This window comes from Rhododendron vialii, chromosome 3a, assembly GCF_030253575.1.
Source record: "Rhododendron vialii isolate Sample 1 chromosome 3a, ASM3025357v1".
Classification (NCBI taxonomy): Eukaryota; Viridiplantae; Streptophyta; class Magnoliopsida; order Ericales; family Ericaceae; genus Rhododendron; species Rhododendron vialii.
In genome coordinates this window covers 30,456,482-30,469,990 of record NC_080559.1, presented here as the reverse complement: position 1 = coordinate 30,469,990, position 13,509 = coordinate 30,456,482, and the positions used below count along the sequence as shown (strand labels likewise).

Here is a 13,509-nt window from a genome sequence, read left to right as displayed (position 1 = left end):
ACGTAGTTTTTAGAGTTCGTTAATACGTTCCTACTTGGTTGGATTCAGTCTGATCGTTTGGATGCCCTCATCTTGATTGCAAGGGTGGTGTTGTAGCACTGGGTGAATTGGTGAAGACTAGAGATCGAGCGGCTCCGTGGATCAAAAGCAAATTCAACATTTTTTGCCTATTCGACGGGTCGACGATTTCAAGAGTGTTTAGCAGGTCTGCAGGTGTTGGAGAGTAACCATCTAGCTATGTGTTCTCTCAGGGGTGTTGGAGAGTAACCATCTAGCTATGTTCTCTCAGGGGTCTTCGTTCTTGGTCCCCCCCCCCCCCCCCCCCCCCCCCCCCCCCCCCCCCCCGAGTTCTGCTGGTTTTCTAGCCTTGGGGTGTTTGGTTGCTTTGTCTATTCTCGATGTATCCGTTATCAAGTTTTTTAATCAAATTCTTTTTTGTTGATTAATAAAAGGGTGGTGTTGTAGCTTCTTTTTTTCAGGTTACGCACCTCCAATTTTTGAGTTAGATTGGCAACCTAGTTGGGCTGATTATGAACAGCTCAAGCTCAGATTTGGCTCCTTCAATGGACGTCTATGAGAACAAATTGCATCTCCATCAACAAATGTTTTGTTCTTCTTATCACGAGCCAACGGAGTCGAGTTCGAAGACCCTCCATCCACGGTGGAGGCAGAGGTTCGAGCCCACGAGTGGCGAATTTGGAGTTCAGGATTATGGACAGCCTCTGAATCTTTTGTTGACTATTATACTAACACCCCGCTAAAAGCATCCACAATGGAATTTAATAAGCAAAACAAAAAATTGTTAAAGTTAGTAATGTTGGATCAAAAAAGTGTTCACATTGGAATAACCAAACCTAGTACCCTCTTAACAACTCATCAAATTTTGGCTCTTCAATAATCAAAACTAGCAATATTTTGTCAATAACCAAATTTTATCTCTCAATCAAGTATATCAATATTACAAAAAAACATTCTCTCTCTCTCTCTCAACAATGTTTTCAAAAAATAATTTTAAAAAATTGTAACTTTCAGATTTTTTTTTTACAAAAAACAAATTTTTCAAAAATTTTAAAAACTGTAAGTAAATAAAGTGTGTTTTTCAAAAAACTGTTTTTGAAATTTCAAAACTCTTTTATAGAAAATTATTTTTTACACAAAATCTGTTTTTAAAAAAATGTATTTATAGTTTTTAAAATTTCAAAATTATTTGTGTAAATACAATTCTTTCAAAATTTCTCAAAATTGTATTTATAGTTTTTAAGCGAACAAAGTGTGTGTTTTTTGAAAAACTTTTTTTTTTGAATTGTTTCTAACATAAACTGTTTATTTTTCCTTCAAAAACCGTTTTTTCAAAAAATATACGGTGAAATAAAGGGAAAAAGTTTGGAGGATCCATTGGTTTTGATTATAAGCAAAAAATAACTAATGTGGGATTTGACATTGTTAACTTTAGCAACCTCTAAATGGATAATAAAAATCTGATGTGACATGTTTTGATTATTCACATTTGTTTATTCCACTGCTGATACTCTAACTTCCGTTGATGTATACAAAATATTGGCAAAAAAAATAAATAATTAAGCCAAGTTGTGTATCTTTTGAACTCGCACAAACTAATACTTGGTTATTGATTTTATTGTGTTCATTTTCAAAACTAGAATACTTTAGGACTTAGTTTGTACTTTTTACTTGATAATTACAACTACTAGTTTTTAAATTGTTTAGGTCTTTCAATTCTCATAAATCCTTCGAAAATGAGTATTGTTTCATAAATATACTACTTCTAAAACCAAAAACAATAATTTCTCTTGCCACAAGATTATTATAACATTAATAGTATTGTTTAGCATTATTGTTTCATATCTTGGTTTGACGAATCCATTGGGCAGTCGCACTCCAGCTCCCATTTCCATTTTCGTTTTTCGAGTCATTCTTTCAACGCTTATATCTCTCAATTTATAATATTTTTCATAATTTTGAAAACTTTGTAATATAGATCTAATCGAAAACTATCAAACAAGATCCATATTGCATATTTTTGGAGATTCATATCGAAAAATATAAGCGTTGAAAGAACATCACGAAAAACGAAAATGGACAATAAAAATGGGACGGACGGAGTAAAATTTTGGTGACAGTCATCACACATGTTTTTTATGTTTATATAATATAAAATGTGAAGGAAGGCTGCCTAGGAAGCTTCTTTGCAGTCCACTTCGTAAATATTCACACATGTTTTTTATTATGTTTATATAAAATGTGAAGGAAGGCTAGGAAGCTTCTTTGCAGTCCACTTCGTAAATATCACCGCGTAGCTACCTCAATCTCATATTAAAAATTCAAATTCCTTCGTAAAATTCATCAAGAATATATATCAACCAAATTAAATGACAAGCAAATGAAATGATAATTTAAAAGGACCAAACAGAAATTTAATCTTGAAGCTATAAGTATAAGCTATAAAGTTCAAATAGAAATTTGATGGGCTGCATTGATCCACATATTTTAAAAAATTGGTGAACACGTGATGTTTTTTATTATGTATAATATAAAATGTGGATGAAAATTTTCAACCGTCTACTTCGTAAATATATACCATCCCTTAATTGCACACGTAGGATCCACCTCGGTCCTATATTGAAAATCAAAATAGTTGACTTTATAGAATTTATCGAGAATATCAATCTAATAGTATGATCACAAAAAGTAAATTGAAGTGTAGGATATACATAGACCAAAAAACATAACTATACAAGGACCAAATAGAAATTTAATCTAAAGCTGTAAGGACCAATAGTGTAATTTACTCCCATGGGACAATTTCTCATCTTCTTCCAATTTCCGACCATCCCTCCTCCCTAGTTAGGGTTTCTCTCTCTCTCTCTCTCCAAGGAAGAACTGTCGGAATTGTCAAACAGCTCAATTCCCGTTCTAATTCTACACACATACCTAAAACCTCGTCCACTTTTCTAGGGTTTCAGCATCGTACTTCTCCACAGGGTTCTCCGAGATTTCTCTCTCTCTCTCTCTCTCTCTCTCTCTCTCTCTCTCTCTCTCTCGTGCCATGGACGATTCGAAACAACTCTTCCAATTCGTACAATCAGTTTTCATAGGCCTCATTTTCTCCTTCCTCCTCGCAAAGCTCATATCCGTTGTAGTCTCTTTCCGCGACGAGAAGCTCAGTATCGCTCGCAGCGAACCCGAATCCGAATCCGAACCCGAAGCTAGCGACCCGAAACCGGTTTCTGACGAGCCGGACGAGCCGATTGGGGAGGATTCTAGGGGTTTCGCGCAGGAACGAGTCGAACCGGGGACGGCGAGCGATAGCGATGATGATTGGGAAGGGGTTGAGAGTACCGAGTTGGACGAGGCGTTTAGTGCTGCCACGGCATTCGTGGCTGCAGCCGCGGCCGACCGGTTATCGCAGAAAGTGTCGAATGATTTGCAGTTGCAGCTCTATGGGCTGTACAAGATTGCCACCGAGGGACCGTGTAGCGTGCCCCAGCCGTCGGCGTTCAAAATGACTGCGCGTGCGAAGTGGTAATTGCTATGTATCAATGTCCGTGCTTTGTTTTTGATCAACGGAGTAGCTTTGTGTTCTGTAGATATTTAGGGCTGCTATACCAACCAAGCTACTCGAGTCTGAGATTGTGTTCGTTTGTTAAAATCTTCTTTAAGATTGTTTTGTTCATAGATAAACCAAGTTTGAACATTTTTTGAAGCTAGTTAAGATTTCAAGAACAAGCTACTACTTGGCTCGTTCAGCTTAATATGTACAACAAATTCAATCTACTTTAGATTGGCTTGTGTTTGGCTTGATTAAAGCTCGTTTGAGATTGGCTCGTCTCATAAACAAGCTAAGCTCGAACATAGTTTTGAAGCTCATTAAGTTTTGTTTTCAAACCAAGCTTGATCAACTACCTGCGTGACTAGTTTGGTTCGTTTATCACCCCTAGATATAGTAATGCTAGCATTTGATGATGGAACACTTTTTAGAGCTGTAATTTATTGTTAGTTTCTGTCATCAGTTGCTGCTATGGTTAATTGAAAACCAAGTTCTAAATCGAAGTGGTAAAAGCCTCAGATTATTTTGCTCAATTTATGGTCATTGAACAAGATTGGCTTGGTCTGAGTTGGTTATCCCATTGATCAGTTATGTTCTAATTCAAGCTAAGTTCAAACCATGTTATTGAAGCTATTTAGGCAGGGGTAGGAGTGCATGAATTAATCACTCGATGTCATTTTGAGATGGTTCATATCCAGTATACTTTCGTAGAACTCATCTCGTACTTGTTATATGTTCACTATCGATGACAATCAGCATGAACACAATCACCATCACAAAGCCAGAAATACCTGCACATTCTATGTAGATAAGAACGTGGAGTATGAATCAAGGAACCGATAAGCACTCTCATTCACAATTGATTTATAATGTGTGCCTCCATTATCAGGAAACTTTCTTGAATGGTATGCTTTTCCCAGGAATTTTTTTTTGGAGCATTTTGGATTTGAGAATAAAATTCTGTTGAAAAACAAAGTATGGATTTGAGAATACAGTTGAGAAGAAACTCATATTTTTGTATGCTTACTAACAAAAATTACTTGGTCATGTATTCCACCATTTGTTTAGGGTTAAAGAAATGATGATTCTGAGTTGAAGCTCACCAACCGACTTGTGTGAACTAATTTTCGTGAAATTTTCTAGGCAAGCATGGCAAAAATTGGGTGCTATGCCTCCTGAAGAAGCAATGCAGATGTATATTTCTATTATTACGGACTTATATCCTTCTTGGGCCAGTGGTTCAACTTCTGTAAGTTCATTGTTCTATTTTGTGGCAAGTTGCTTACATTGTTCTTATGTGCATCTTCTTAACATTCCTTTTCTCTTTTGAACTTGATATCTTCAACAAACTGGTGAAAGAAGATAAAGGGTGGAGATAGTAGTGGCAGACCGAGTGGAGATAATAAAGGACCAATGGGCCCTGTTTTCAGCACATTTATTCATGAAGAGGAATCTGGAAATGAGTTGTGAGGTTTCTAGAACCTTTATACCTACAAGTTTCGCTACAGTTTTTCTTTTTGGGTTGTATTCACGTGCCTGTGTTTTTTGGAGTTATCTCAATATGCACTTAAATGTAAACCTTTTGGTTCAGCCAGAGGCTAACATTGCTTGGCTATTGTTGAATCCTTTATTTGTGTTTGTGCATAAGAAACTGTTTTTTGATATTCAACCTCGTGGGGCATCAGTAGGTAATACTTCCTGTAAGGCAGTGCCATTGCACTTACTAGACTAGAGTTTCCAATCTAGTGCTGTTCTCTTCACTTATTTTTCATGAATTAATCCGAGAGATGTTAGATTTTGGTGATGTGCTTATACTATCCGAGTTTTCTACTGATTAGATAAAGGTTTCTTCTTTTTTTCGCTCAGCGATAAGAGGTTTCTTCTTGGAGTTCATAATGTCTTACTTGTGGATTTTAGTCACTAGATCTGAAATCTTAGCTTCTGCCAATTTGCAGTTGAGCTGTCCTTTGACTTCAAATGGATAATGGCTTCTGAGAGAAGGAAGTTTTGATTATTTGAATCCCACATTGGGATTAGGTCAACCTTGTGAAGTGTCAGTAGATATTTTATTTTACTTTTCTGGGCAAAGGTTGTTCCTCTATAATGAAGTCAGAGTTGCATTGGTGTTGAGTTTTTCTCCTGTTATGTGTGATAAAATTGTGGATACTGGATAGTTTACAGTGCTTAAATATTACCTATGAAAAACTAGTGTAAAAGACCTATCAGTACATGTTTGATGAAGTAATGGATTTATTATGCTTTTGTTCTGACTTTCCATTTGGTCTAATTGAAAGATAGGACAACTATATTAGCAAAATAGTTCATATCCACTTCACTTTGTCTCTAAAGTTTGAAACCTGGAGTTTGTGTCCTAATCATAAAGATTATCAGTCTATGCCGGACCATGCCGGTTTTTGTTATCCTACATGCTATATCTTCTTTGTGTTGTATTGTTGGTTGATATAGATATGATATTGTATCCAACGATTTTGTGAATGATGGAAATAGTACGGATATGCCTTGGTAGAAATATGGTACTAATCTTCTTCTTTTTTGTGCTCGGCAAGATGGTATTAATCTTAAGGATTGCAAATACTATTTTCAGAAAGATGGATGCCATACATGCGTTCGCTAGAGAAGGAGACGGGGAGAACTTGCTCAAGTGTATTGAAGGTGGTGTTCCAGTTAATTTGAAAGGTCTGTTTCTTCATATCTGTTCGGTATAAACACATTCCAACTGTAATATAATTATTGTCGAGATCTGATGGGGTAATTGGAATGCTACATCATGAGGGGTACTCTCAGGAATCAGGTTCAGCTCGCGTAGTGCTTAAGAAGCTAATCAGGCTCATTTGTGGACTGATTGTTCTTAGCTCATGATCAAATTTCTAGTGCATTACCAACAACAAAAAATAAAAAATAAAAATCTAAGTGATTAAGAAATCAGGCTTTTTGCAATTAGGATGGTGAAAATTGAGATGTGCAGTGGAACAAACTTCTCATATAAAAAATTAAAATCTAAGTGATTATTTTGTGTTTTGAAATTTTTTTTGAAAAATAGTAAGGGTAATAAGTGGAGAGAGATAGAGAGAGAAATGTTGGAAGTAGGGGGAATCTAGGGGGTATTTTTTGAAAAATTCTTTTTGAAAATGGAAGAGAACAAGGCTAAGAAATCAGGCTATTTGCAATTAGGGTGGTGAAAATTGAGATGTGCGGTGGAACAAACTCCTCATAATGCTAAACTTCAGAATTTTGTAAATGTTATTCTCTGCTTTGATTGGCTCCTGTACTCCTTTCTTTTTCTTTCCTTTTTTTTCATTTGAAGTTCTTATATATTGCGTGCTCATTATTTGGCTCAAGGGAGGTTCATTTGTGGGTATTTTTGCTCTTTTATTCCCCCATATCTTCTCTCTTCGATGCACCTTTCAAGCTAAATAAGTAGCACGCTTTTATCTCATTGGAAACTTCACCTGTTTGTCAGTTCTTATGTGCATGATTTGTGGAATTCTGCAAATTGTGAAAGTTCTCATTAACATCCAAAAGGACAATTTTGCGTCGAATTTTGTCAATTTCTGTTCTTTTCTGCTATGCTCTCCATATCTATTCAATGCAGGTAAAGGAGAATTTGTTTTCAAAAAGTATCTGAAATAATTTTTCGTGAACCAATTGTAGATAGCGAGGGTCGGACTCCCTTGCACTGGGCTGTGGATCGTGGCCATCTTAACATCACAGAACTGCTTGTAAGCAAGAATGCTGATATTAATGCTAAGGTAATTTAATCAACAATTAGTTACTAATTAATTTGCATGTAGTTATCACGTATTAGACCTTTATCTTGTTACATGTGACGAATTTGTTAGTTTCATGTCCCGAAATCCTCAGTTTCTTTGGTTAAATGTAATATGGCGTCAATAGTTTTGTTTGGTGTCATGGTCTTCAGATCGATATTCTGGTTGTCTTATTTGCTCATGTATTCTGATAGCAAATTGGATTGGTTTGGTACGGCATTGTGGATGTGCTTGAGTCATATATTTTGTGAAGGTCCCTAGAAGAGTCCTACAGTGCCCATCTTTATGAGGACACGTCTCCCCTCCTATTTTAGAACACATTGTTGTCTTACTCTGTGCGGTCACAATTTATATCATTAGACTTATTATTGGAGCCTCTACTGAGGCACTATTCATTTCAGATGTCTATTGCTTTCAAGTGGTTTAGTTTCCCACATCACAGAAATAGAAAGTTTGTATACCTTATTTTTGCATCTAGTGATTTCCATTTTGTAGTCAACTCTGTGTACTTTTGTGCTTATTTTAGGATAATGAAGGCCAAAGTGCATTGCATTACGCTGCTGTTTGCGATAGAGAAGCAATCGCTGAGTTCCTTGTGAAGCAAAACGCTGACACAGATCTGAAGGATGATGATGGGAACGCCGCTTATGATCTCTGTGACATGAAGTGGCCTTGGTTACAACATGCAGTAGCCTGATTAACGATGGATTCCGTACTCCCACTCAACTAATGGAATCGTCGGCTGTTTTTGGTTTCTGTACATACTATATATGATAACAACCCTTTAGCTCTTGTCGACTTCGTGATATATTGGCTGTGGGCAATTCTGTTATTTTGAGCCTCTTTTTGTCATCAATTATTCGCTTTCGTCTTCTTTGTTTTCGTGTAGTATTTTTTAGCTGATTGGTTTTAGAAGGGAAATTGATTCGGGAGCTTTTATTTGTGCGGCAGCTTCAGTTTCTTTGGACAACTCGTTGGTGCTTCAATGATTACTGCACTCACTTTCTTGTCTTCTGTTTTTTAATCTTTGCGGGCTTGGCTAGGCCCGATATGGAACCGGGTTCAAAGATCTTGGCCCAAGCACTACTCGTCGGGATAAGGCCAGGAGTTCAACCCGATTTTACATGCATATAAATCATCACTAACATATGATTCTTGAGTGACCGGAATTTAAAAGGAATAGGTATATGATTAGTAAGATTTTGATCCTTGATGGCCTATTTAACTTTTTTTTTTTTATCCGCATCCTATTTAACTTCAAATCGTGTATGGTTTATCAGATTCTCACTCCGACCGAAATTATTGACCTCCAAACACAGCCTATATGCCACGGTCGCATCTAGAATGGGAAAAAATAACTCTTAACATGAAGGTAGTCCAGCACGGTTGTTGAGTAACAATAAAATAATTTCTATATCCAAATTTGGCTCATCCTTGTTCATTTCGGGATCTAAAAAATTTTAAGCACGGTTTTCAATAAATTTTGAAGGTATTTTTTATGAACTACACTGCAGAGATGTAAGTCTGGATTTTTAAATTCGAGTCGCGTGAAGAATTATTTAAACAAATTTTCATGGAGTCAATTGGATGGTTGAAAATCGCATGGTCCTCCTTTGCTCACCCAATTGAGAGTTTTCTTTATGGTCAACAGAAACAGATGACTTTATACTCCAAATTCAATTGTCCTAATAAGCCCATTCAGCTACCAAACCATTGTTCTGTTTGCCCCTCCCTTCTAACTGTCAATAACGGTAATTTATCATCCATTCAAAACCAAGAAAAGATGAACTAAACAATAAGCCTCCAAACTCTCTCGTCCATTCAAAATCTCACCGGAGCAGATGTCCAAGGCGGTGGTTTGCACCTTTCTTGCCGCCACCGCCTTCACCCTCTTCATAGTTTGCTTTCAGAGCAACAAAACTATCCACAGACACCACGGGCCTTGTGGCCTTGGTCGTCGTTTAGGATACAAAGTTCCGCCTCCACTTTTCGACCCTTTGGTCGTTAAAATAGAGAGATTCGTCGAAGAGAAAGGTTTGAATGACTGGAAAACGCCCACCCATTGGGAAAACCTCCCAGTTCCCAAAGAGCTGGATCAAGAGGGCGTGGCCGATTTCTTGAGCGACGAGGGGACCCTAAACATAACCCTGAGATTGACATATTTGTTTCCATCTCTTGACAAAAATCCAGAAGATGGTTTTGTTGAATCCAGGGAACTCGAAGCGTGGATCATGCAACAAGCAAATGACCGCCTGACTTTTCGGGCAGGGAAAGAATTGGCATCGCGTGACCAGGATGGAGACGGAGCCATTTCCTTCCGAGAGTACCTCCCTCATTTTACTAACGAAGATATAGGTAACGATTGTCTCGCTTATGTTTCGTACATACCTCGCGATTCAGTCGGGCAGAAGAAAAGGTGGAAAGAAGTAGGAAATTCGGAATCGTGAGATTGATTCCGGGTTTCCTCCTGCTTTCCATTTTTTTCTCGCGCTGACCAAAGTGAGCAATTACAAGTTTCTCAAAAGAGGGTTTATGACAGTAACAATGCTTCAACAGAGAGAAATGGAATGGAGCACGGCGAAGCCGGGTGGTGGAAGGAGCAATTTAGAAATGCTGACGTTGACCAGAATGGACTTCTCAATTTCACTGAATTCAAAGAGTAAAATTTCCTTATTCCAGTATCTCTTTCTTAATCCTTGCTAATTCTTGTTTCTGCAGTTTAAATGGTAAGTCTACGGATTTGCGTTTTAAGTTTAATTGTTGTAACAAAATTCTCTTGCAGTTTCTTGTACCCAGAGGATAGCAGCAATGAAGAGATTCACAAATGGCTGTTGAGAGAAAAAATAAAGTCAGTCTCTAAATTCATAATTTAGATTACCCTCGTCTCGAAAAGATAGTAGCATCGAAACTGGGAAACTAGGAGCCAGGCACTCTATACCGGAATTCGGGTGTATCCCTGTTTCAACCACTGCATGGTCTGAGAGAAGTTCACCCAATTTCCGGTATAGAGGACCTGGCTCCCCCAAACTGGCACCCCGAATTGCACAAAGCACTAATAGTGCTTTCGGTGTACCAGTTTCATTGCTGGTAGCAGCGCGTCTACAATTTTCAGTCACGTTTGCGTACTTATCAGTTTTCCGTTTTGATTTCCAGGCCAATTGACTATGATCACGATGATAAACTCAATCTGGAGGAGTTCAGAAATGGGGCATATGATATCTACAAGAACTACGTTGAATTCGAAAGCGGGGGTGCTAATGTACCTTCCCCTGAAGAAATGTTCGAAGCGCTTGATGTCAAAAAGGACAAGTACGTGAATTTATCATCATTCAGGCCGCATTTTCCTCCAAAAAAGAAAGTTATTTGATGGAGTTTTGAGGAGATTTAACTTGATTTTTTTTGGGCAGATTACTAGGAGTGGAAGAGCTGAAACCCATATTCCAATACCTGAGCCCTGGAGAACTTTCCTATGCCAAATATTATGCCAGTTATCTGCTTCACGAGGCAGGTGTTTCGTGATGTTTTAAGCATCAACTATGTCAGAAACTGTTCGATAATTTGTTTGTTTTGTTTTTGTTCGTTCTTCATTTTTCAAGCTTTGGTTTTCGATTATTGCATCATTCACTACTCGAGTTATTACGCTCTCATTGTTTTCGTTATTTTTGCGGAACAACATTTTGGCCCAAAAAAAAAACATCACTTTGGTTTCCTGAAAACCGAGTTGCTTCCAGATCCCCGAAAAGAAAAACTTCTAGAAATAGAAGTGTTCGATTTACAAAAACAACGAAAGCAGAAAACAATAATGATATCGCGTTAGAGAATGATTTGGTTCGGCGATGATGTTTTATCAGATTTCTGATTACTTGGCCATTGTCAGGCTGATGATGACAAAGATGGGAAACTAACTCTGCATGAGATGATAAATCATGAATACATATTCTACAGCACTGTCTATGATGATACCGATTTTGAAGACGACGACGATGATGAAGATCTTGAACATGAAGAACTTTGATGCTTGTAAAACAGAGGGGATGCCTGCAAGAAAGGAAAGGAGGAGAAGAAGGGACATCTGTTTTGTTGAGTGCCTGTACCTATTTGAAACAATGAATGAGAATCACTACTATTTATTTTTATTTTTTTTTGAATGTCACTTGGATTAAACAAAAGCTCAGAGCAAGTCTGTGTACAAGATAGATTGTAAGTCGGACGGAATACAACCCGTTTGAAATATAAAAATTTCCTATCTATGCGCTGCGACGCGATCCAGTAAGCAGCCTTGTTCGTAGCACGATTACATCAAATAAAAGACCATTTCCTCGACGTAGCCCACTCCTTGATATCTGCCACAACTGTGGCAATCTCCCATGGACACTGCACCTTGGAGTTGCTAAAACAGCTGATAAGATTCTTACAGTCAGATTCAAAGTTTACCTCTGGGATATTCTACTCTTTAGCCATGCTGCCGGCAATTCTTAGGGCCCATGCTTCAATAACGAAAGCCGATGATAGACCCAACAAGAATCTACACATGACAAATTAGTAAAAAAATTGCACGATGATAGACCCAACAAAAATCTACACATGACAGACTTCAAAAGTGGCCTCGCTTGGACATTTGTGTCTTCTTATTTTCCTCGGTTTTAGTGCACCGCTTTTGCGATAAGAGAGTGTACTTCCTCAGGGTCCTCTACCGTCAATTTCCTAAGCCATATTCTCTATTGCTCATTTTCATCTACTATATATCGAACGCTGATTTCAATAATCAGGCACTAGGTAATTAGGAGGAGTGATATGGTAGGAGTAGCACCATTAAATGCTAAGATGAGAGAACATAGACTAAGGTGGTTTGGTCATGTTACCATAGACCCGTCGACCCAGTAGTTAGGATGTGAGTGATATGGTTACAGTAGATGATAGCACTAAGGAGAGAGGTAGACCAAAAATTAACCTTAGAAGCAGTACTGCACAAGAATCTAGGCTTACTGGATATTATGGAACACATGCTCTTGACAGAGCGCAATAGAAAACACATGATTCATGTAGCCGACCCCAATTGATTAGGACTTAAGGCTTGATTTGGTTTAGTTCGGCTAAGCATTAGGTAATTTTTTCGTAAGTTGGTTTTCAGATTATTAAGTACATAAAAACAGCTATTGATTTTCCCATTCTCCTTTCTTATAATCACACTTTTTTTTTTGTCTTTCTTGTAATGTGAATTTACAAAATTAATATTTCATTTGTATATTCTTTCACATTTGGAAAGACAATATTGTAAATTCACATTATAAAAAGGTAAAAAGGGCGTTTGGTTGTAAAAAAAAAAAGAAGTATAAAAATCACTTTCCATAAAGTTATTACAAGGTGTGATTTAGATTTTGTGTAGTAACATATTTTATATTTGAGGGCGACTATTTGCAGCTCCGTATTTTCTCCTTTAGTTCGTTAAATTTTTTTAATTATACTCGACAATTAGTTACCGAAATTGAGATACATTTTCGGCATAAAATTACCGAAATATAATATTTTTTTCAACAACTATTTATCGAAAATGTATGTTCGGCAATTGTTTACCGAAGGTTGAACATATTTTTGACATGTAGTTACCGAAATATAATCTTGTTTTCAACAGCTATTTACCGAAATGTTATGTATGATTTTCAACAACTATTTACCGAAATGTAGTGGGCTAAGAGAGAAAATACGGGACTGCAAATAGTCGCCTCCTTATATTTTGGGCGCTGCTAATCGCAGCCATTTATTTTCTCCTATAGCCCGTTAAAAATTTTCAATTATACTCGACAGTTAATTACCGAAATTGAGATATATTTTCAGCATTCAATTACCGAAATATAATATTTTTTTCAACAGCTATTTCCCGAAAATATATGTTTGACAATTGTTTACCAAAAGTTGAACATATTTTCAACATGTAGTTACCAAAATATAATCTTGTTTTCAACAGCTATTTACCGAAATGTTATGTATGATTTTTAACAACCATTTACCGAAATGTAGTGGGTTACGGGAAAAAATAAAGGGCTGCGAATAGTAGTGCTCTATATTTTGAGTGTGATATGATGCAGTAACTGAAAATTAACACTCTCTCCATCCCAAAGAGAATGTCTAAAATTACTATTTACATCTCTAAGAAAA

General features: G+C 37.1%; 2 protein-coding genes and 1 long non-coding RNA gene across 4 annotated transcripts; 2 read left to right on the top strand and 1 right to left on the bottom strand.

Moving 5' to 3' along the window:
• Positions 1–2,870: 2,870 nt before the first annotated feature.
• LOC131319830 (uncharacterized) lies at positions 2,871–3,191 on the bottom strand. Its single transcript, XR_009198057.1, has 2 exons — positions 3,071–3,191; positions 2,871–3,040 (listed from the first exon to the last, which is right to left on the bottom strand). It is a non-coding gene; the product is annotated as an uncharacterized LOC131319830 (long non-coding RNA).
• On the top strand, positions 3,022–8,294 carry LOC131319829 (acyl-CoA-binding domain-containing protein 1-like). 2 transcript variants are annotated; one of them, XM_058350238.1, is made up of 6 exons: positions 3,022–3,540; positions 4,709–4,814; positions 4,928–5,031; positions 6,171–6,262; positions 7,238–7,335; positions 7,880–8,294. In XM_058350238.1, the coding sequence occupies exons 1-6, from the start codon at positions 3,065–3,067 to the stop codon at positions 8,048–8,050; spliced, it is 1,047 nt and encodes a 348-aa protein (XP_058206221.1). In that variant the 5' UTR covers positions 3,022–3,064; the 3' UTR covers positions 8,051–8,294. The 2 variants fall into 2 exon arrangements, with proteins under 2 accessions (XP_058206221.1, XP_058206220.1); XM_058350237.1 differs by having other exon boundaries at positions 4,925–5,031.
• A 712-nt stretch (positions 8,295–9,006) lies between these two features.
• Positions 9,007–11,592, top strand: LOC131319828 (uncharacterized). The gene is made up of 6 exons (XM_058350235.1): positions 9,007–9,708; positions 9,910–10,012; positions 10,136–10,201; positions 10,507–10,662; positions 10,761–10,857; positions 11,231–11,592. The coding sequence occupies exons 1-6, from the start codon at positions 9,195–9,197 to the stop codon at positions 11,366–11,368; spliced, it is 1,074 nt and encodes a 357-aa protein (XP_058206218.1). The 5' UTR covers positions 9,007–9,194; the 3' UTR covers positions 11,369–11,592.
• The last annotated feature ends 1,917 nt before the right edge of the window (positions 11,593–13,509 follow it).

Coding starts and splice junctions, on each gene's coding strand:
- LOC131319829 (XM_058350237.1), top strand. CDS start 3,065: ATGGACGATTCGAAACAACTCTTCCAATTCGTACAATCAGTTTTCATA. Junction 4,815..4,924: donor GGGCCAGTGGTTCAACTTCT/GTAAGTTCATTG, acceptor AACTGGTGAAAG/AAGATAAAGGGTGGAGATAG. Junction 5,032..6,170: donor GAGGAATCTGGAAATGAGTT/GTGAGGTTTCTA, acceptor TACTATTTTCAG/AAAGATGGATGCCATACATG.
- LOC131319828 (XM_058350235.1), top strand. CDS start 9,195: ATGTCCAAGGCGGTGGTTTGCACCTTTCTTGCCGCCACCGCCTTCACC. Junction 10,013..10,135: donor AATTTCACTGAATTCAAAGA/GTAAAATTTCCT, acceptor ATTCTCTTGCAG/TTTCTTGTACCCAGAGGATA. Junction 10,858..11,230: donor CCAGTTATCTGCTTCACGAG/GCAGGTGTTTCG, acceptor GGCCATTGTCAG/GCTGATGATGACAAAGATGG.